The 22,398-nt window shown below is 35.9% G+C and overlaps 1 protein-coding gene across 5 annotated transcripts in view; it reads right to left on the bottom strand.

The window, feature by feature from the left end:
- The window catches only part of KIF27 (kinesin family member 27), a 62,508-nt gene that overhangs the window by 35,062 nt on the left and 5,048 nt on the right, over positions 1-22,398 (bottom strand). For 2 of the 5 annotated variants that reach the window (XM_081151689.1, XM_081151692.1), the window contains exons 3-8: positions 18,650-19,605; positions 12,783-12,926; positions 6,656-6,841; positions 2,631-2,800; positions 2,055-2,158; positions 722-877 (exon numbers count right to left, since the gene is read on the bottom strand). In XM_081151689.1, coding sequence (XP_081007815.1) covers positions 722-877; positions 2,055-2,158; positions 2,631-2,800; positions 6,656-6,841; positions 12,783-12,926; positions 18,650-19,605 — 1,716 coding nt within the window. Of the gene's footprint in view, positions 1-721; positions 878-2,054; positions 2,159-2,630; positions 2,801-6,655; positions 6,842-12,782; positions 12,927-18,649; positions 19,606-21,162; positions 22,023-22,398 lie in introns of those variants that run through there. The other 3 variants (XM_081151693.1, XM_081151691.1, XM_081151690.1) reach the window with 3 other exon arrangements.

The following is a 22,398-nucleotide window of genomic DNA, read 5'->3' as shown; positions in this document are numbered from 1 at the left end:
GCAACCAAGGTACATGCCCTTGGCTAGAATCGAACCAAACTGGCTAGGACTATTCCTTCAATTCTTAACTGAATTTCAAAGTAGTCAAGGCTCATACTTTGAGTATATTTGGGGGACAAAAATATATTTGGGGCAAAAACCTTGAGACGTGCTTTTTAGGGCAAGCTTAATGTAGCAGAGGGTGAAGAGAAAGTTTGGTACATACACCCAACCTGGTTGAAATTTGAGACTAAGGGGAAGAGCTAAAAGCTTGGCTCACTCAAGAGAACAGCTCTCAAGAATAAATCCTTACATCTTTAGAGAAATAAAAATTAACTACATTTAAAATATAAAGTTTATGATTACTGTTAAAAATGAACTATCCAAAAAGAGATTAATAATTTAAAATAAATAATTCAAGTGAGTTAGAGAAACATCTCAGATATATTCTCAAATGCCTATATAATGTTTCTTTAAAAGTGGCAAAAATAGTTAAGTGCAACAGTTTCAACACAGCACAGAATGCACACTGGTTAGAACAATTCATAGATGAATCCCAAAATAACGAAGTTCTTTTAACAACTAACCTCCACATACTGGCTCTAGAACACACTCTGTTATACCAAATGCCAAGCGATAGTGGATAGTCCTGAGCATCAAAAACTAAAGAGAATATTACACATCAGAAACAATTTTAGAAGCTTTTCTTTCTTATATAAGCTGGTTCATAGGGTACCATTACCTGTCTTCATTAATTCTTTAATCAGATCCTCCTTCATATTGATGTTAATTGTAAGCTCTCTTATTTTTTGTTTAGCTTCAGTAAGTATGAGTTCTGAATGCCTTAATTTTTGCAAATTCAACTCTTGACTCTCCTGGAGACATTCAATCTTTAAATCTTGAAAAGAAACAAAGTTGAGAAATAAAACTATTTGCTTATAAAATATTCAACAGAAGTAGAGCTAAAAAAGAAAAGTGAACACAGAAGTAGTCTAGAGGTAGCAGAGGAAGGGACAAACAGAGATGGGAAAGGAAAGAAAGGAAAAAATACCCTTAGATATTTTGTGATCTGAGTTTTTAACTTGAGTTATTTAAATAAGGTGTAAAATCTCCAGGTAGGTAGAGGGTTGGATTTTTTTCCTATTAACTTCTAGTCTTACTGTAATTAAAGAATGTAGTTTACACCAGACTAAGTGTGGGCCATCACTGTTTCTTATTATCTTACACTAGAACATAAATCAACTACGTCACTGTTTAGTTCGGCTGATCTTTTTTTTCATAGGGACACTTCCTCAGTGAATGGGCTAGTGCCACAGGTGTGCATTCTGGCATGTTTCTTACCTGGTTGCAGACCAGTAACAAACAGTTCAAGAATGGCATTTGACCAGCCATATCTATATTACTTATACATTTTTAAATTTATTTCAGTTTTATTTGTGGCATATAGGTTTTTGTTAAATATTACATGCATAGGCTCTTTAAAAAGGCTATTTTCATGATATAGGACTTGTTTATAATGTTATTTATATTCTCTATACTCTTACTTTTTGTGCTTTTACCACTCATGGGCCAAGATAAATGAATTAAATTTCCTACTATAGTTTTTGGAACATAAATATTTTATGTTGTTATGCATCAAATAATGTGTACTTGAATATTATGAGCACCTATAAACTAATTTGGCTCCAATGCCAAGGGTACATCACTGATAGGAGGCATGTGTGCCGTGAAGCAGGAAAGCAGATACCTAGTAAATTACATAAGATGTACTTTAAAGTAGTCAGGAGTACAAAGCATACCAACTAAGGTTTGAATGTAAAACCCCCATTTTGAGAGATTTAGCCTATAACTCCAGCCAGAATTGATTAGTGGAAAAAGTTTTTATTAAGGAGGAAAAATGAATGAAAAATTAGAAGTAGAGCAGAGAACATAAGGGAAGTTCTACCAACCAGGAAAACACTCCTACCAATTTCCCATCATTGAGAACTCCTATGTGTTTCTTAAATTACTGACTGAAGAAAAAGAGAAGTGATTTATAAACATTAGATGTAAATTACGCAAGAAAGTCTGTGTACCTTCATTCCCCAAACCTGACTTTTGTGCTTGATCATGACTACCATTCAGTTCAACAAGAGAACAAACAGAGCCTGGCTTTTGAATCCATGAGTGACTTCTATGTCTAAAAAAAAAAAAAAAAAAAAATCAAGACCAAAGGTAACTTGTCTTTTAGTGTTTGCTAATCTTCCCTCAAATTAGTTTCCCCCCAAAGCGACAGTAATGTTAAAAGAAATATTAATTATGAAAATAAACAGAATTTTACTAATATTCCTACCCATGTTGGGCCCAGTGGGAAATTCATTGTTTGCTGCCACTGTGGCAGCAGAATCAAAAAACCCAAAAACATTGTCTTTGAAAATTAAATCCAACAAGTATAAATCCAATAAGCTCTAAAAGCAAAATTATTTTTTAATTGTATGACTGATGACTATGAACACTGGTTTAACAATACATTAGTTGACAGCATATTTGCCAAAAACTACCTACTGTTATTTAAATGGAAAAGATAAACTTTAATGGGAAAAAAACTCTACCAGTATATATTTATTGCATCATAAAATTATGTTTATTAAATCAGTCTATATTTAACATACCTAATTTCAGATTTCTCTTGTACTTCTGATTCTTCATCATCACTGTTATCAGAAAATTGGCAGTGGAGGACTTCGTCTTGTTCTTCTATGTGACCCAGCAGCATCTGACTTCGTGTTCGAAATCCAGCAACTACTCGATCCAGAGAGTACACAGAAGGACTTGTGTAGACCTTACAAGTAATTCCCCCACCCAACAACAACAAAAAGTGATTTTTAAAATGTCTACTTTATCTTATTACTCAAAAATTTTTAAGAGGTTATTAAATCAGTACTCTTAAAATATCCAATCACTGAAAATATGCATTGCCCCCCTCAATATGTCAAAATTCATTTCACAATACTATTGTGCCTCATGGAAACATACTTCTTTCAGAATCTACACAGCTCTTCCTCTTCTAAAAAGCTCTTCTATTTTCAACTACAGCTTCATGAAAAATAGTATTCTCTTGAATACTATTTGGATTCATTTTTATGAAACCAAAGAGAGAGACAAGTGAAAACAGCACAGCTCTTAAACAGCACAGGCACTCCCCACTGAATACAAAGCCCATACATGGTGCAACAGGAGGCAACTGTTTTGCACCCCAACAATCATCCCAGTTCTGAACACTTGGAAAGTTATGGTGTTGCTGCTCTGCAACCCCCTCCAATCCAAATCTACCAAATGAAGAAATTCAGAGCCATTGCCACTCCCTCTGCTAAGGCAAAATGTTCTCAATTTGGAAATCCAAATGTATTTACCCACAATTTACATATGGTAGTTAGGCATAGCTGAATTAATACTCTAAGTGACATACTTAATATGTATCATAGGATAATTGTATGTTCATGAGCCAGCCTGAGAACTTTTTATATTATAACGTGCTTCTATTGGCAATGTACCTTAATTAATCAAAAAATGAACTTGGAAAACAACAATAATGAATTAGAAATTGCCTTTATACTTTTATTCTAGTTTCTATTACCAAATATTTCTTTTCACCACCTCTCTGAACCAAATCTCAGGATAATTTCTCAAAAAAAGTAAATAATAAAATCTTAGAGGAGACATTCAATTTATTAATATAAGTTATTATAAGCTAATATTATGAGAGTTACAGTCAAGATGGCAGTGTATGGAAACACGGTACTCACCTCCTCCCACAACCACATCAAAATTACAACTAAACTACAGAACAACCATCATTCAGAACCACCTGAAATCTGACTGAATGGAAGTCCTACACCTAGAAAATTAAACAAGAAGTCACATCAAGACTGGTAGGAGAAGCAGAGATGCAGAAGGGCTAGTCCCAACCCATTTATGGTGGATAAAAACTGGGAGGGATGTCTCGGGCTACAGAGGTCTCCCCTGAGAAGGAAGGGGTCCCAGTCCCTCCACCCCAGGGTTCCATGCCAGGAAGAGAAGTCCCCATAACTTCTAGCTGTAAAAGCAGCAGGGATTGAGGCTAAGCGAGACAGAGGACTGCTGGAGTCCCAGGAAGTTCCTCTCAGCAGTTGAGCATCGACCTAGGATCCAGGAGATCATGGTTTGATTCCCAGTCAGGGCACATGTCTGGGTTGCGGGCTCAATCCCCGGCTGGGGGCGTGCAGGAAACATCTCATCATTGATGTTTCTCTCTCTCTCCCTCTCCCTTTCTCTCTCTGAAATCAATAAAGAAATATTAAAAAAAAAGGGCCTGCATACAAACTCACTCATACTCATTCCCTCTGAGCTCCAGCACTGGGGCAGCAGCTTAAAAGGCACCAGAGACACACAGGGAGGAATTTAATTGTCCAGCATCAGAGTGAGAGCTGCGGGGTGGCTTTCTCCCAGACAGAGGTGCTGGCAGAGGTCATTCTTCTTCTGATGAGCCCTCCCCCTACAAAGCCCATAGTTGGGTAACATATTTGAGACTCTATCAACCTGGCTCACACTGTTTGCCCTGCCCTGATCATCTCTGAGGCCAGGACCACCCAACTTTTAGACGCACCCAAGCTGTTTACAGTGGCTTTTCCATATAAATGGCCTGTTTTGGCTTATGCTTCAGACTTTCCTAAAATCTCTCAAACAAGCAGCATCTGGCCTCAGCAAGCCCCATACCTCTTGCTTAGTGACTCCAGGCGCAGCACTAGCAGCAGCCAGCCTTGGTTCACAGCATGGCCTTGCCTGGGCACCTCCAAGTCCAACAAGCAGCCATCTGCAGATCACTTTGTAGCCAATGCCAAGTGGCCCCTGGCAGAACACAGGTGGCAGCTGACCTTGATCTGCACCTCCCAGGAGGCCCCAGAGCCAGCACACCCAGCTGACAGCTTTAGACCACATCAAAGCACAACCACCCAACTACCTCTACAAGTAACACATTCAAGGGGCAGACTCAGCAGGCAACAGAGTCCTGCTAAAGTAAGTTTTGCTCTGTGGGGTGAGCCCCTGCACAGCTGATCCTCCATGGTGATCAGAAGTCAGTGGTCACAACCAGTCCTTGTAGCTCTTTGGCCTGGCAGTAAATCCCTCCCATTGACCTGCCAACAGCAATCAAGGCTCAATTACAAGAGGATATGCACAACCCACAAGGTGGGGCACACCTGAAGTGCCCAGCTTGAGTAACTGGGGAGGCTGTGCCACTGACCCTACAGAACACCTAGTACATTAGGCCATTCTATGAAGCCAGGGAGACGTAGCAGCTGTACCTTATAGAAACAAACATAGGGAGGCTGCAAAAATGAGGGGACAAAGAAATATGTACCAAATTAAAGAACAGAACAAAACTCCAGAAAAAGAACTAAACAAAATGGAGACAAGCAATCTACCAGATGAAGAGTTCAAAACACTGATTATAAGGAAGCTCAATTAACTTAGGGGAGGAGTAGATGAACTTAGTGAAAACTTCAAAAAAGAGGTAAAAAACATAAAAGTAGAACAAGAAACCATAAAAAAAGAACCAGTCAGAAATGAAGAATACATTACAGGGAATCAACAGTGAAGTAGATGAAACAGAGGATCAAATCAGATATTTGGAGGATAAGGAAACAAAAACATGCAAGCAGAACAGCAAAAAGAAAAAAGAACCAAAAAAATGAGGATAGTGTAATTACGGAGCCTCTGGGACAACTTCAAACGTACCAACATTCGCATCATGGGAATGCCAGAAAGAGAAGATGGTGTGCAAGGAATTGAAAGCCTATATAAAAAAATAATGAAGGAAAAATTCCCTAACCTGGTGAAGGAAAGAGACATGTAAGTCCAGAAAGTGCAGAAAGTGCCAAACAGAGAGTCCCAAACAAGACTAAAGCACAGAGAGTCCCAAAGAGGCCCACACCAAGACACGTCATAATTAAAATGCAAAAGGTTAAAGACAGATAAAATATTAAAAGCAGCAAGAGAAAAGCAGTTAGTTATCTACAATGGAGTTCCCATAAGACTGTCAGCTGATTTTTCAACAGTAACTTTGCAGGCCAAAAGGGATTGGCAAGAAATATTCAAAGTGATGAAAAGCAAGGACCTACCCAGCAAAGTTATCACGTAGAATCGAAGGACAGATAAAGAGCTTCCCAGACAAGAAAAAGCTAAAGGATTCATCACCACCAAACAGTATCATATGAAATGTTAAAGGGTCTTCTTTACAAAAAAGGAGGAAAACAATCTCGAAGTGTCAGCTTGGCAAGACTGACTAATACATAAATCTCATTTTGAAAATAATAGGACAAACCAAATAAGTCAAAATAAATACCCTCCAATCTCATCTCAACTTGGTGCAGTTAAAGAAAAAAAAATCATGAAAATATCAGACTTATTAGTCATGTCTGAAAATATAGTTTTTCCTCCTTGATGAATGTAGACACTATCTTCAACTATTCCTTCCAAATATAACTATACATTCTCCTACTGATCTTTTATTAAAATGCATGATATGATTAAAAGAAAGAGAACACACAAAAGTCCATAAAACTAAACAGTATATGCTGAGACTGTACAAATATACTGTGATATTTTATTACATATATTTTTAAGATCTCAAAATAAGAGATTAATGTTTAGACTTTACCTTCCTGGCATCTGATCTTGCTGGGATATAAATATAATGCCCCAAACGAGTATCAAACGGTACAGTATATGGTCTCTTTTGAGGTATCCTGGCATCTGGCCCATCTCCACAAATTTCCTTAGTTGAAGAAGTCAGTTCTTCACTCAGTTGATCCAGAAGAAGTTGTTGTTCTATTATTTTTTCATTCTTTGTAGAAGAGAGATGAGAATTTTAAAAATCGAGATCCTCAATACATGTGTAGATAATGATAAAAAATGAATTATACAATAACCAAAATCACAACTACAAAACACAACTACCTTAACAGTACAGTAAAACCTCATTTATCCAAAGACTAGCCTTCTGGTGTTCACAAGCATCAAGGACTATTTTTAGTAAACACATCTGAATAGTAAGCAGTGACAAATACAGCATATAGTTAAATACTCAAAAAAAAAAAAGGCTCCATACACTGCGATTGGTTGGTTTGCCAACCTGAAGCATTCTGATTAGCTGATCTTTATAAAAGTTTGGACTTTATGAGTGAAATCCAAGAAGTAACAAGAGACAGGAAAGTTGAAAAGTGGAGAAAGCTGCAAATAGCAGAGGTGGCAGCAAAGAAGACGGAGAATGGAAACAGGTGCAGTGAAATTAAAGCCTTTACTCAGTGAAAAAGAAAGCCCAAAGAACAAAGAGATAAAAGACAGGCAATTAATAGTCCTAGGAGAAAGGAGAACTTGGAAATCGGATTGTATACGGGGGTGAGGGAAAGAGGGGAGTCTGTGGGGAGTCGTTAGTTTTTTATGTAGCCTCTTTTAAATTTAAAGTACATCCAATCCAGAAGCTCTAACATCAATCTTTGTTTTAGAAGCACAAAATTATGTAAACAATAAATTGTCATTCCGCTTAACATTTCACTATACAGAATGTTTAAAAAGAAAAAAAAAACCCTAAGGTTTCATCGTATTAATGCTGAGCTATAAAAATGCAACCTTATTAAAAGTCATGCATACAGATAATTAAAATATACAACAAAATGCAACATAAGCTGAGGGTGGGTGTTAAATGGAGTCCTTACATTGTCTGAGAAAAGGGTAAAAATACCAATTAATATTAGACTTTATTAAGGCAAGGGTATTAAGGCAAGGCATGGTATTCTCTCTAGGATAACCAATAAAAAACAGTAAAAGTACAACTTCTAAGCTAATGAAGAAAAAATTAAAAATACACAATCCAAAAGAAGGTAAGAAAGGAGAGAAAAGGAAACACAGAGCAGATAAGATAACTAAAAAGTACAACAGTGGGATTATGACCAAATATAATAGTAACTGTTAAATTCATTAATGAACTAAGTAATCCAATTATAAGGTAAAGACTGTCAGAAAGAAATGTAAAATGATCTAAGCTGCTTCTTACAAGAAACAGAACTAAAATAGACACAGAAAGATTAAAAGTAAGATGAAAACAGAGATACCATGTAAATATTAACCAAAAGAAAGCTGGAATAGCTATATTCATATCAAAGTGGACTGTAAGGCAAAAACCACGACAAGAGATAAAAAGAGGTGAAAATGGTTTTTTTAAAAAGGTCAACTCTTCTATAGGATGTTGTAACAATTCTACATTCCTATGTACTTAATAACACAGCTTCAATATATAATGCAGTACTTCATGGAGAAGACAAATCCAAAATCAGTGGGAGATTTTAACATCATTCTAAATTACTAACATAACAAAAAGATACCCCAACAAATGAGTAAAAATATAGATTTGAATAACAGGATTAACAGAATTAATAGCACCAAATGACTACAGAACACACATTCTTTTCAAGCACATCTGTAATATCTACAAAAATTGGTCTCAAACTGAGTCATAAAGCAAGTTTCAACCCATTCAAAGGACTGAAATAATAGGGACCACAATGCAATTAAGCTAAAAATTAATTTTTAAAAATCCTCCATGTGTTGGAATAAAATAACTAGATAACCCATAGGTCAAAGAAAATTGTCACAATAAAAATCAGGAAGTATTTTGAGCTGAATGTGGAATGCAGGTAGAGACAAGATTAGATAAGACTGGCTCAGTGTGCTCATACAGTTTGTGCAGACAATGTGGTCTACGTTGAACACCTGCCTTCCTTCTGGTAGTCTGGAATTTTGGTACATGCTGGGTGGAGAATGCCTTCATGACTAGCCTTCAATAAAAAATGCAGGCACCGAGTGTCTTCTGACTTGTCCTGGTAAACAACATTTCACATGTGTTGTCACAGTCATTGCTAGGGAATTGAGCATATCCGTGTGATTCCATTGGGAGATGACTCTTGGGAGTCTGTGCCTGGTTTCCTCCAGACTCTGCTCTATTCACCTTTTCTTTCCTTTGCTGATCATTGTCCTACTTTCACTTTAATAAACTTTAACCAAGAGCATGACTATATGCTGAATCCCCTTAGTGCATCATCCAACATGAGGGTGGTCTTGGGGACCCTGGACATAATAATACATCATGACCAAAAAAAAGTTTATTCCAGGAATGCAAGACTGGTTTAAAATTAGAATAATCAATTTATTCTAATAATTCACCACATTAACAGAATAAAAGAAAAAGTCCATGATAAAGAAAAATCATTTGATAAAATTCAATATCCAATCATAATAAAAATTCTCAGCAAAGAAATTTCCTTTGGTTTGATAAAAGGTAACTAAAAAATACCCACAGCTAACATGGTCCTTAATAGTGAAAACTTGTCCTCTATGAATGGAAATAATACAAGGATGCTTGCTATCACTACTTGTGTTCAACAGTGAATTGAAGATCCCAGCCAATGAAGAAAGGTAAGAAAAAGAAATAAAAGGTATAAGGATTATAAAGGAAGAAATAAAACTGTCATTTGCAGATGACACAATTGTAAATAAAAATCCAAAATAATCTGCATAGATATTAGAAATAAATAGTGAATTTAGGTTGCTGGGTATATCAATGTACAGAAATCAATACATTTACACATACCAACAAACAATTAAGAAAATGAAATTTTAAGAAGATTCCATTTAGTCACATAAAAAATTAAGAGCCTAGGAATAAGTCTAACAAAAGTGTGCAATATTTGTACACACACACACACACAACCATTACTGAGAAAAACCAAAGGAAACCTAAATAAATGAAGGAAACTACCATGTTCATGGATTAAAAGACTCACAATCAAAAGATGTCAATTTTTTCCAAATGGATCTACAGATTTAACACAATCCCAACCAAAATCACAAAATGTGTTTTGTTTTTGTTTTTCTGTGGCCCTTGTCAGCTGATTCTAAAATTTATATGGAAAAACCAAGACATTCTTAGAGGTTAGGGAAACAAAGCAGAAGGACTTGTTCTACTGAATATTTAGACTTATGAATCCACAATAAATAGGAAATGTGATACTGCCTCAAGGATAAACAAACCGAGGATACAACAGAAGTTCTAGAAATTTACAATAAATTCAGACATGAATTAACCTTGATTTATGACAAAGATAACACTCAGAACAGTGGTGAAAGGATGGTTTTTTTGTTTTTTAAATATATCTTTATTGATTTCAGAAAGAGGAAAGGAGAGGGAGAGACAGAGACAGAAACATCAATGATGAGAGAGTCATTGATGGGCTGTGAGCCCGCAACCCGGGCATGTGCCCTGACCAGGAATCGAACCCCGATCGCCTGGATCCTAGGTTGACACTCAACCGCTGAGCCACACCCGGCCGGGCAGGATGGTCTTTTTAATAAATGGGGATAGGCCCAGGCCGGGTGTGGCTCAACAGTTGAGCATCGATCTAGGATCCAGGAGATCACTGTGGGTTCCATCCCCAGTGGGGCGTGCAGGAGGCAGCCGAACAATGATTCTCTCATCATTGATGTTTCTATCTCTCTCTCTCCCTTTCCCTTCCTCTCTCTGAAATCAATAAAGATATATTTTTTAAAAATAAAAATTAAAAAATAAACAGTGATAGGACAAATGGATATCTATATGAGGGAAAAAATTGATGTTCACCCCAAGCACAAAAATCAATTACAGAAGTATTGTAGAGCGAAATGTTAAAGGCAAAATAGTAAAGCTCCTATAAGGTAATATAGAAAATATCCTCCAAGGAAAGGCTTGTTAGAGCACAAATATCATTAACCATAAAGAAAAAGACTGCTGAATTTGACTACAATGTCTTAAAGAGTAATAAATCACAGAAAGAGAAAAATATTTGGAACCATATAACTGACAAAGAACTCATACCCAGAATATACTATAACAAATTTCTGCAAATTAAATTAAAAGACGGAGTCCAACAGAAACACAAGCAAGAGACTTTAATGAGTATTTCACACAAAAAGAATGAGTATTTCACCAAATAGCCAGAAAACACAAAAAAGTGCTCACCTTCAACAGTCATCCGGCAAATGCAAATTAAAGCCACAAGAAAATAATACTACACACCTAACCAGATTATCTAAGGTTTAAAAATCAACAATAATAAATGGTGATCACTTCATAAATTATATAATGTCTAGTCACTATGTTGTACACCTGAAACTAATGTAATATTGTATGTCAACTGTAATTGAAAATTTTTTAAAAAAATAATTTAAAAAAACAGTAACAAAACATTGGTAAGCATGTGGAGCAGCAGGAATACTTATAAAGGGCTGGTGCCAGTGTAAATTAGAAAACAGTTTGGTATTATTTACTTAAATTGGAGATTCACCTAGCCTATAACCTAGGCACAAACTCAAAAGAAATATGTGTGTGTGTGAGCATGTGTGCACCAAGAGATATGTATAATAATATTCAAGGAAAAAAATGTCCACCGACAGAAAAAATAACTGTGGTATATTCATACATTGAATTCTATAGAGCTATAAAACTAAAGCTACAGTTACACACAACATGGATAACTCAAAACAAACAAAATGTTCAATAAAAGCAACCAGATATTAAAGTATACAAAATGATTACATTTATGAAAATTCCAAAAACCAAACTGTATTGTTCAGGGATTCATAGTAAGACCACCAAGCAAAGCAAGGAGATGACTACTATGAAAGTTACGAAGAGTGGCTCCCTCTAAGAAGGAGGGATGAAGGACTTCTGAGGGCTGACAGTTTGCTATTTCTTGACTGGTCACTCAGCTGTTCTCTTTGTGATAAATCACTGAACAACATAGTTCATTTTGTATATGCCTTATGTTTTTAAAATTATTACAGAATTAGAAGGGTTAAAGAAGAAAAAAGACAATGTCAAAATCAAAATCTAATTTTTGCTGGGTCAGATTACTTCTAGGGGCATCACAGCCAGAAAGTATATTTAGGGACATACCACTGCAGACATATCCATGTTAATAATAGGAAAGCAAAGACAGAAATTTTGAAAAATTTAACCAGTTAAAGAGTAAATCACTGATGGAATATAAAAGGATAATCTAATAAATTTGAAAGCTTAAATTATGTGTTTACTGTCCAACTTTTTTTTTTAGTAAAAATGACTTTTATTTTAAATGTCAGCATTACATATGAAGACAACAGAAGTCCATCAGAGCAGAGGGACTGTTGGAATTATAAATTGGCCCAGTTGATACTTCCCAATAGTTACTGTGATTCTGTAGATGACAAACATGGCATTTCCAACGAGTGTAGAAATAACGCTGCACCAAAGACCACATATTCTGTTCCCCCAAATTTAAGATACACTTCCTGCCAGCAAATGACATAGAACTGGAATTTCTGCAGCTGTTGGCAACCAGACTTGCCATCTGGTCCTTAAGGGACTTAAAAGTGGGTTCATTCCAATGACAGGGCCACAAAAGTTCTGTATTATTTTCATCACTACCTACCTACCATCCAACTCTTAACAATATCACATTGCCTATTACCTTGGCAAGTAATAGAAAGGAAAAGTATGAAGATAACAATATAAGTTAAGCTATCAATAAAAATGTTTTCCCTTTATACCGATTTAGGGGGAAAACTGTAATAACTCTTTCAGGTGCCTGTGTTCAGAACTCTTCAACTGAAACCGATTTTTGTAAACATTTCCACTTATCATTTAAATGCTTCTCTATTTAGTTAGGCACTAGTCAAACTAAATCTACAGAGCTAGATGCATTAAGAAATTCTACCTGCAATCTATTCACTTTTTGTGCTTCTTTCAAAGATAAAACATGTCCTTTGTTTTCCTGCACCATCATTTGCACTTGAGTCTTTAGTTCCTTCACCTCCAGTTCCTTCTGATTAAATGCTACTTCATCAGCAGCCAGAGCACACTGAGAGGAGGGAAAGAAAGCAAGAGAGATTCACCATGGAAAATGCTCAAGAGAGCCCACATAATACCACAAAAGCAGTGAGTTCATGACAGTTTGACAATGTCTTCAAATTTTTCATACCCTATTCATTTTCAACTTATTTTCTGGTTTCTTTCTAAGAAAGGCAGAAACTGGTGAGAGGACCTATCATTGCTATCACATAAGAATTATCATAAAGATTAGAAAATTCTCCTGATTTTTATTTCCTGCCTTTTAAAATGAAAACAAGTTATTCAGGTTCTACAGAACATTCAATAAGATTTTTACAAGTTTGCTGGAATCTGCATGAGACTTTAATGTGGGTTTTTAAAAATCAAAGGTCACATTTTCCAAACTGACTTATAGAGTATAGAATGCATTTGGATATTTAAATAAATAACAATTGCTAATTTTGTAAACTTTCACTATGAAGAGATTTTGAAGATGTTTGAAAATATGGTTAAACAGTTTTCTTAGTTTCTAGTGAATTATGCCTATTTTCAAATAAATTGGGATATGCAAGTAATACTTTTAAAACAAGTTTTAAATAAACAAAATTAATACTTGTCTCAAGGGTCTACTTTATGCTAGATAGTGACTAGGCATTTTAAAAATATCTCAGTGAGAGACCTGTTTCCTTTTTCATGAAGAAACTAAAGCTCGGTGAGATTAAAACCTCTGCCCAAATGACTCAGTGGATAAACCAAACTCCTGACATTCAACCCTAGAGCCTATCTGGATCCAAAGCCTAAGCTACAGGAAAAGATGGAACAAGCAGTTGGTTTACAAAAACAGTGTTCACTTTGCAAATAAGATTTAACTCACAAAAAAACCCAGAATACAGTGGTACCTCGGTTTTCGAATGTCTCCATTGGCAAACATTTTGGTTTATGAACGCCGTAAACCCGGAAGGAAATGCTTCGGTTTTCAAACACGCTTCAGAAGTGGAACACACCCCAGGGCTTCCACTGAGGGCAAGACCCCGAGGCCCAGCTGTCAGCTGTGGAGCCCTCGGTTTTCAAACGTTTCAGAGCTGGAACGGTCTCCCGGAATGGAGCATGTTCGAAAACCGAGGTACTGCTGTATGTACGTGACTCCTCAAGCAGTGGCATGGAGGTGGGTGGGCCTCTGCCCTAAGAACCCACGGACTGAGGCCAGTCTTGATCTTGCCATGGGCTCACCATACGGTTTTAGGCAAGTCCCTTCTTTTCCCTGCTTGGGATCCTCAAATAACCAAATGAGGAGGGAACTCATGACCCTGATGATCCTTATAACCCTCTCTCTATGTTTGTATAACCTCTGTGACTTCTCTCTTGTGTAAAATGACATATAACTGTAATTCTCATTAGTTAATATCATCTCCTTGGGCAATTAACTGTCTATTTGAGAAGCTTATAATTGCTCTCCAAGTGCTGCAAATGCTTTTACATATGCTTTAAAACTACAATTTTATTATTTATTATATGTTTATTATAGATTATATTATATTTTAATAAATTTAAAATTTTACAATTCTAGTGTTTAACTGTTGGTGGAGGACATTCATATTCAGTAGTTCTTGTATTCAACATTTGGAATAAAAAAGAAACAAAGTCCCTTAAGAAGTACTTACGCGGGGATGCAGTATTCTAGGTAAATAAAGGCAAAAATCAAGGTTACATTAGCTGACAGCTTCTAACAAGGAGACAGTAACTTAAAAATGCCACTTCCCTAGCAAATCCGGCTATTATTCCATCTGTGAGAAGACCCACAATCTCATCTTGGCTAGGAATTTTTTTAAAAGTACTTATCTACTTGCCTAACAGGCTCAAGGAAGCAGGCTGAGCAAAGAGAGTATCTGTGCCTCTTTCCCCATTGACCTACTATCTCCCTAAGGAGATAAGTTCATCAAGATGCCTTCATAGTAACCCCTAGCATGTGGTACTACATGACTACTGAGTCCAAATCCCTTAGCTGCCACTGATGTATATAACCTAGGCACAGGCAGGTGAAAGAGATTTAAATGAGAGGAGATAAACTTCATGAAGCCTTATTACAGGCCAGTCATCCTTCTCATCACTTTATGGGAATGTAATGCTTTAAAAATCTTCACAACCACCTTATTATTGTTGTTTCCATTTTACAGATGGAGAAGCTGAAGCACAGAGATGTCAATATTTACCCAAGGTCACAGAGCTAGTAAGCAGAGAAGCCAGGAGTCCACCATTTTCTTAACTATGTTATTCTGCCTCTCACAGAAAACAAAAACAGAAATGGAACTGTAAAAACAATTTTTAAGAAGATATCACAGGGTGAGGAATGACACCTATCATTTCCCTAGTACTGTTTAGTGGTCTCCAATGATTACTAGTCTCGCAAGACTACAGACCCAAAAAAGGAATCCGTTTTTTAAAAGTGGGAAACACTGAATGCTATGTCTTTCACTTTGAGATCCATAGTATATATTAGCACTCTCAAAGTTCTGAGAAGTCCTAGGATTAAGAAACTTGTTTGCTTTTGCAATCTAGCAGTCCCCAAAACAATGTGATTGTGGTACCCTTTTCCTTTAAGATTGTTAATGTATCTAGGAAACCATAATCTAGAGTACATAATCTAGAGCAAATTTAAATTTCGTTTCCAACAGATGAAGAGCATAAGTACTACCCACCCCATCCCCAAACATGGGTTTTTATGGACTTCCAATTTCAGTCACCACTGAAACATGAAGGAAAAACACTTCCTATCACCAACTCTTATGTGTCCCAAAATTTGAGCTTCTAATTACCTGTATACCAGTTTCTCATACCAATGAGAGTCAGGCTGCTTTATCTAGGAAAAAGGGCAGAATACTGTCTTTAAAAAAAAATCCACCCGGCTGGGTATGGCTCAACGGTTAAGCATCGACCTAGTATCCAGGAGATCAAGGTTTGATTCCTGGTCAGGGCGCATGTCCGGGTTGCGGGCTCAGTCCCCAGTTGGAGGCCTGCAGGAGGCAGCCAATCAATGACTCTCTCATCATTGATGTTTCTATCTCTCTCTCCCCCTCTCCTTCCTCTCTGAAATCAATAAAGATATATTTTTAAATAAATTAATTAAATAAAAAATCCATGGTTTTAAAAGTATCGCTTTAAATGTATATAGTTAAATATCAAAATTTTGTAATAGAGCAGTTCTCATAGTATATGGAGTAGAGTCCCTTTCAGCATGTCACTTAGATCCTTTCAGGGTGTCCATGAAGTCAAAACTATTTTCCTAATAATACTAAGATGATATTTGCCTTTTCACCATGTTGACATTTGCTGTGATGGTACAAAAGCAATGGTGGATGCCCTGGCCAGGGTAGCTCAGCGGTTAGAGCATCAGCCCGTGCATAAAACGCTGGTGGGTTTGATTCCTGATCAAGGGCATGTACCTGGGTTGCAGGTTCAATCCTTGGCCCCGGTCGGAGCACATACAGGAGGAAATCAATCAATGTGTCTCCTTCCCATCATTGTTTCTCTTTCTCTCTCTCTCTCTCTCTATCTATCTCTCTCCCTCTCTCTCTCCCTCTCTCCCCCTTCATTCTCTCTAAGAATCAATGGAAAAATATCCTCAGTGAGGATTAACAAAACAAAACCAAAAAAAGCAACAGTGGTGAAAACTGTTGGCTCCTAGCACAAATAAAGGAAGTGTCACCAAAATATACTAGTAGTAACTGCATCCTTCACTGCCATGTGCTCACAATACAAACATATAACAGTTTTCCTTAAGAATATCTTGATGAAGCAATAAAATTATTTTATGAAATCTCAACCCTTGTGTATTTTTTTTGTGTATTTTTAGTATTCTACATGACAAAATGGGAAGTATGCATAAAGCAGTGCTGCTGCGTACCAAAGGGCAGTAGTTGTGGAAGACAATCTTGTGCAATTGTTTGAGTTGCAAGCTAAACTTGCCACTTTTTTCATAGGGTACTGTTTTTACTCTAAAAATGACAAACAAGCTGTCATTATTCACACTTGGGTATATGACAGATATTTTCTCAAAAATGAGAACCATCATTTTCAAGGAAAACAACTATCAGTATTTGTTGCAAATGATAAAACTTGAGTTTCACGCAAAAATTAGAATTTTGGAAAACATTTCTGTTACTGTGAACATGAGGACAGCTTCTAATACTTAAAGACTGCTGGTGAGATCAGTGGTAATAGTAATGAGTGTGATTTTTTGATACTGTATAATGAAATATGTCAACACCTAGAAGGTCTGCATAACTTAGTACACAAATATTTTCCAAATGACTAATGCATGATGAGTCAAAATCAGGTGCGGATAAAAGACCCATTTAAAGTACAAGATAGGGAACAATGAATTTTAATGTTATAGATCTTAATGTAACAAAATAGTTTCAAATCCAACATTGCAAGTAACCTTTAGGAAATTTCTACTTGTTGAGTTTTGGTGTAATTTCAAAGAAGAATATCCACAATTATCTAAAAAAGGCATTAAAAGGCATTAAATATTCTCCCCTTACAACTACAAATATATAGGATGTCCCCAAAAATGTATACACACATTTTTGAATAATTATAAAGGCAGTGTTTATTAAAATACATTTCACTTTCAAAACTGAGCTTTCAGCTGTTAGTGTGTATATATTCTTTTGGGACATCCTGTATATGAGGCTGGATTTTCTCATATATTTCAACTAAAACAACATACTGCAACAAATTGAATGCTGAAGCAGATATGAAAATCTAATCTACCTTCTGTTAAGCCAGATATTAAAGAGATGTGCAAAAATGTAAAATAATTTCACTCATTAATTTTTTTGTTTCTGAAAATATTGTTCATGAAAAAATTGTTCAGAATATTAGCATATAGTTGGATTATTGTTAGTTTTGAATAAATTAATAGTTTAAATTTTAAATTTTTATTTTATGTCTAATATGGTAAATATCAATATATACAATGGGGGAATTTGATTTTAAGAAACCTGTGACCAAAAATTTCAATAACTGCCATAAAAAAGAATAATACAACTGGATTTTTTCTAATACATATAAAAAGGTATTGAGGAAAGATTTCTAACTGGACAGCTATGTTTTTAACTATTTTTCTATTTTTAATTATGTTTTCCTATTTTAAAAAACTGGCAGAACAGCTATTTGCGCACCAAATTGCAAACTCCACATAAACAGAACTAGGTATGTCTTGCTCTCTATGACTTCTCTCATGACACATAATCTTCACTCAATAAGTGTTTTTTTTAATGAAAAGTGGGGGAATGTATAACATACACATGTACAAACCTACATTTCTTAAATATCATCAATATGATGATTTTGTTTTTTTTAAAAAAATCAGTATTCCAAACTCAAGGGATGAAGTATTTTTTTTCTTTCAAGAACCACTGACCCACAGAGGGATAAAACTCCATCAAGTATAGCTTAAATCTGTTTCTAAAACTGTGTTTCTTTTCATCCTCTAAGTTTAATGACCAGGTCTACAAGACTGTACTTAATAAGTATAACAAATTACAATACATTTTACAGGATAAAAAAGGAGGAGCCAAGAAAGGTATGAATTATGAGGAGAAAGAACAGGAAAAGGGAGAAACAGAGCAAAGGCAAATGATTTTACATATAATTCTTTTAAAATTTTTCTGAAGTTCTATAATGACTCTTACTTGCCTCAAATAAATTTAGCCCTTAAATAAGTTACTTATAAAAGCAATGTCTAAGTACCTGGTATTTCTTCAGCTCCTGCTTCAGTTGGATAACTGTAACATGCTGTGGTCCTTCCAGGTTTCCAATGCCTAGGCTTCCTCTGAATGAGGTGAGAATCTCCTTCCTGACCTCCTGGATCATGTTAAACCACTCCTGCAGCTTCTGTTGCTGCTTTGGGTTTAGACTGACAGCATCTTTTAACTCCACCAGGAGGGTGAAGGCTTCCTCTATACAATGTTGGTAACTCAGACATTCTCCTTGGAGCTGAGCTACTTGCTCCTCAAGAGAAATGATCCTGTTATCGGGAGTCTCCTCTCGATGGATCTGGCTGGTTTGGCTGATACTACTGGCCTGCTGGCTTTGCAAAGCTTCTCGAAGCAACTTAATCTCAAATTCCATTTCATCCATCCGGTCTGACTCAGGGCTGAAGTTTAAGGTGGGTTTGTTTCTGATGTTGCGTGCTCTGTTGGCGTATTTGAGAGAATTTAAGGATTCGTCAAAATTCAAGGAAGATGGGCTAACACAAGTGATCATGACCGTCTTGGCACTGCCTCCCAGTGAGTCTTTCAGAAGCCGGGTAATCTTAGCATCCCTATATGGAATATGTGAACTCTTCCTGCGTGGGTCCCCAAGAGCACTTATTACATTTCCTAACGCCAGCAGCCCACTGTTGATCTGAATGGATTCCTTGAACCGTTCGCCAGTATTCCCTGTTTTCGTTACTCTTTCTGATCCAGCCAAATCCACAAAGTGGAACTTTGAGACAATATGCCGACGGGAAGACCACAATCCACCTGCAGTTGCCTCTGTATTTTTTTCAACTTGACAAATGCTGATTGTAAAAATTGCATGTGATCTGCTGGAGTGCTCGTTCATTTGGGTGGTACCGGTGCGCCTGGCTGCATTCCCCATCTCCAGGAGGCTCATCACTTCATCTGCACTCTCCACCTGGCACTCCTTGGCCCCAACAATCACTTAAAACAGCAAGTTTTTAAATCAAGTTTTAATCAAAATCCGGTATAGTTCAATTAATCACACAACAGTTATCATTTGCTAGACTGCCCAGTTAAGACAGTCCCTTTAAAAAATCAATAGTATTTCAAACAATAGTAATAAGCAGAAACATTAAATAATTTTAGATAATCTCCCAAAGGAACATTTTACAGAGAACACTTTGATGTTTAAGTTCTAAAAGAACTGTATATATTTTTTAACAATCTAGTTTCTCTGTAGTTACACATCATGCTCAATTCTTTAAAATAGCTGACAAAAGAAAAACTCTTTAGTCTCGTATTTGATTTGTGGAGTCTAATGGGTTAATTAAAATATAATAGATTAATTAAAGACATAACTCAAAAGAATTAATCAGTAATACATTCATTTTTTAAAACTAGTTTCTCTTGAGTTTTGTTACTATTCAAGCTCTCCTTAGGTTTAAGGATTTTTGATATTGTGGAGTCATGACCAATGATTGATGAAATTTTCAGTATAAATAAAGTTATTCATTTTAAAAGCAGGTATGCCCTACATAATATCAGAGTACAAGGTAAACAAATGAGATGGCAATTCAAAACAAGCAGAAAATTTACATTTCAACAGCAGAATAAGAACCAAAATATAACCTAAGCTTACTATTACCCACATTATTTGTTTATATGCAAAAATATTTCAAAAAGGAGTAGACAGACTTCAGATTTGAATCAAAGCAGTAAAGGTCCTAATTCTGAGTTCAAAGTAGAGTGTTGTACTTCCTTTTTAATCAGATCCTGTTATGTCACTGTTTCTTTGAAAAATAATCAATTTGCTTACATTATTTCCATCATGACACCTTTTTGAACAAACTGGTCCATTTAAAGTTCTAGTGTACCTGTACTATGGGCAGTACTAAAATATCAGCAATTATAAAATATGACAATGTAAGTATAAATCATAGCATAAATTTTAGAAAATATTTCTAATGTTAGGGTATAGCTTAGTACTATCTATGGTTCTCAAGTCCAGCTACAAATCACCTGGGAGGGAGCTTTGTAAAAAAAGAAAGTACCAATGCCCAGACCCCATCCCAGACATTCACCAGAATCTCTGAAAAGTGAGGCTGAGAAACCAGTATTTTTTTAAAAGCTTCAGAGGTGATACTAACTGTGCAACATCCAGGTTGGATACTAACCACTGCTTCACACAAAGGAACTAAATAAAAATGTCAAATAAATGTATTTGGTTGTGAGTAGGGGATTATATGACATATAGCAATTTGTCTTAAGACAATTTATTACATCCTTCCAAAATTTTTGCAGGATATCACTCATGGAATATTTAGATCATTAAGTTTATCAGGAGTGATAGTGTATACCTCTGTATTTGGAGAATATTTTAAAATAAATTATTTTTTAAATTTTTAATAAAAGATAAAAACATTCAATAATCATATTTTATAAGACACAGAAGCTCAAAACACCAGTCTAAATTCTACCCAGAAAAAACAAACTATATTGACTTATTTAATAACTTCATAAACTACTATGTATACTTACTAAAAAACAAAACAAAAATCAATTTCTTCAAACATCCAGGAATGCCAGGGCTGTCGGGGCAGGGTCCCTAAGGAGGCAAGCTTTACTGCCCCCTGCAGGCTCCAGTTTGAATGACAATAGCCATCTTACTTTCCTAGCTGCAAAGAAATCCGAGCTGCACCCCGCACCCCCCCACTAGCAGGAGCCACTCCTCAGACAGGACCCTTTACCCTTTATCTCCTGGAAGCTTCTACTAAATGTGTTTTCTAGGAAAGGAAGACATCCAAGAACAGACGTTTGTTATTAACAATAGTGAAAATTTTGAAACAACCTAAATGTCCAACAATGGAACAGTAAAGAAATTATTATAATACGTTCAGAAGACAAATTACCAAATGACCACAAAGAGTCACAAGGTTGAAAGTGAAAAAATAAGATGCAATACTATATGTGGGGGTCACAAGTACATTAAAAAAAATTATAATTTTTTTAGAAATTATAGAAAAAGAAATCTGGAAGGAAACACACCAAAAAGAGAAGATGCTATTTCTGGGTTCTAGGATAAAAAATGATCTTTTATTTTCTTCCTTATACTTTTTTATGTTTTCAAAATGTTCTATGCTGAACATGTTACAGGAAAGCAGAAAGTATTATTCTTTAAAATACTTGCATTTTAACCCTCTCCTTCTAACCTTTTCCCATTTCCAAAACAAATGGATATTTAATGAGATTAAATGAGTGCTAAGCAAAGAAACTCAGACCTTGAGAAGCTCAACAAAAAACAGGTATATGTCCATATGGAGAAGCAAACACATAAACTCTCCACCCTAAAAACAAATTAGGAAGCAATAGGTGTGCTGGGACAAAAATCAAAGAAGAAAGAAGAGTTCTGGGTCAACTTGGCCGAACACCAAAGGGAGAAGCCATCCTCAATCTTGGGGAAACTGAGAGAAAAAAAGTACAAAAATTAATTTAGACTATTTCTCAGTCTCACTTAAAGTCAGGGAGGGGGGGACAATTATAGGAAATAAGTACTATCTTGAATTACAACTTAATAACTTCATCTTGCCCAACTGAACTTCTACATTTCACCTGGGTGATTTAACTGATATTGTTAATGAATAAGCTACTCAGTTTTAAAGTAGAAACAAATTCATTTTGCTTCTATGTGTTTTTAAAGTTTCTTTGGAATGTATCCAGGAACTGAATTAAATCATATCTGTTTGCTAAAGAAGGCTATCAAGTAAGTAGGCTACT

The sequence above is a fragment of the Miniopterus schreibersii genome (genome assembly GCF_964146895.1).
Source record: "Miniopterus schreibersii genome assembly, chromosome: 11".
NCBI lineage: Eukaryota > Metazoa > Chordata > Mammalia > Chiroptera > Miniopteridae > Miniopterus > Miniopterus schreibersii.
This window is presented reverse-complemented; position numbering and strand designations above follow the sequence as displayed.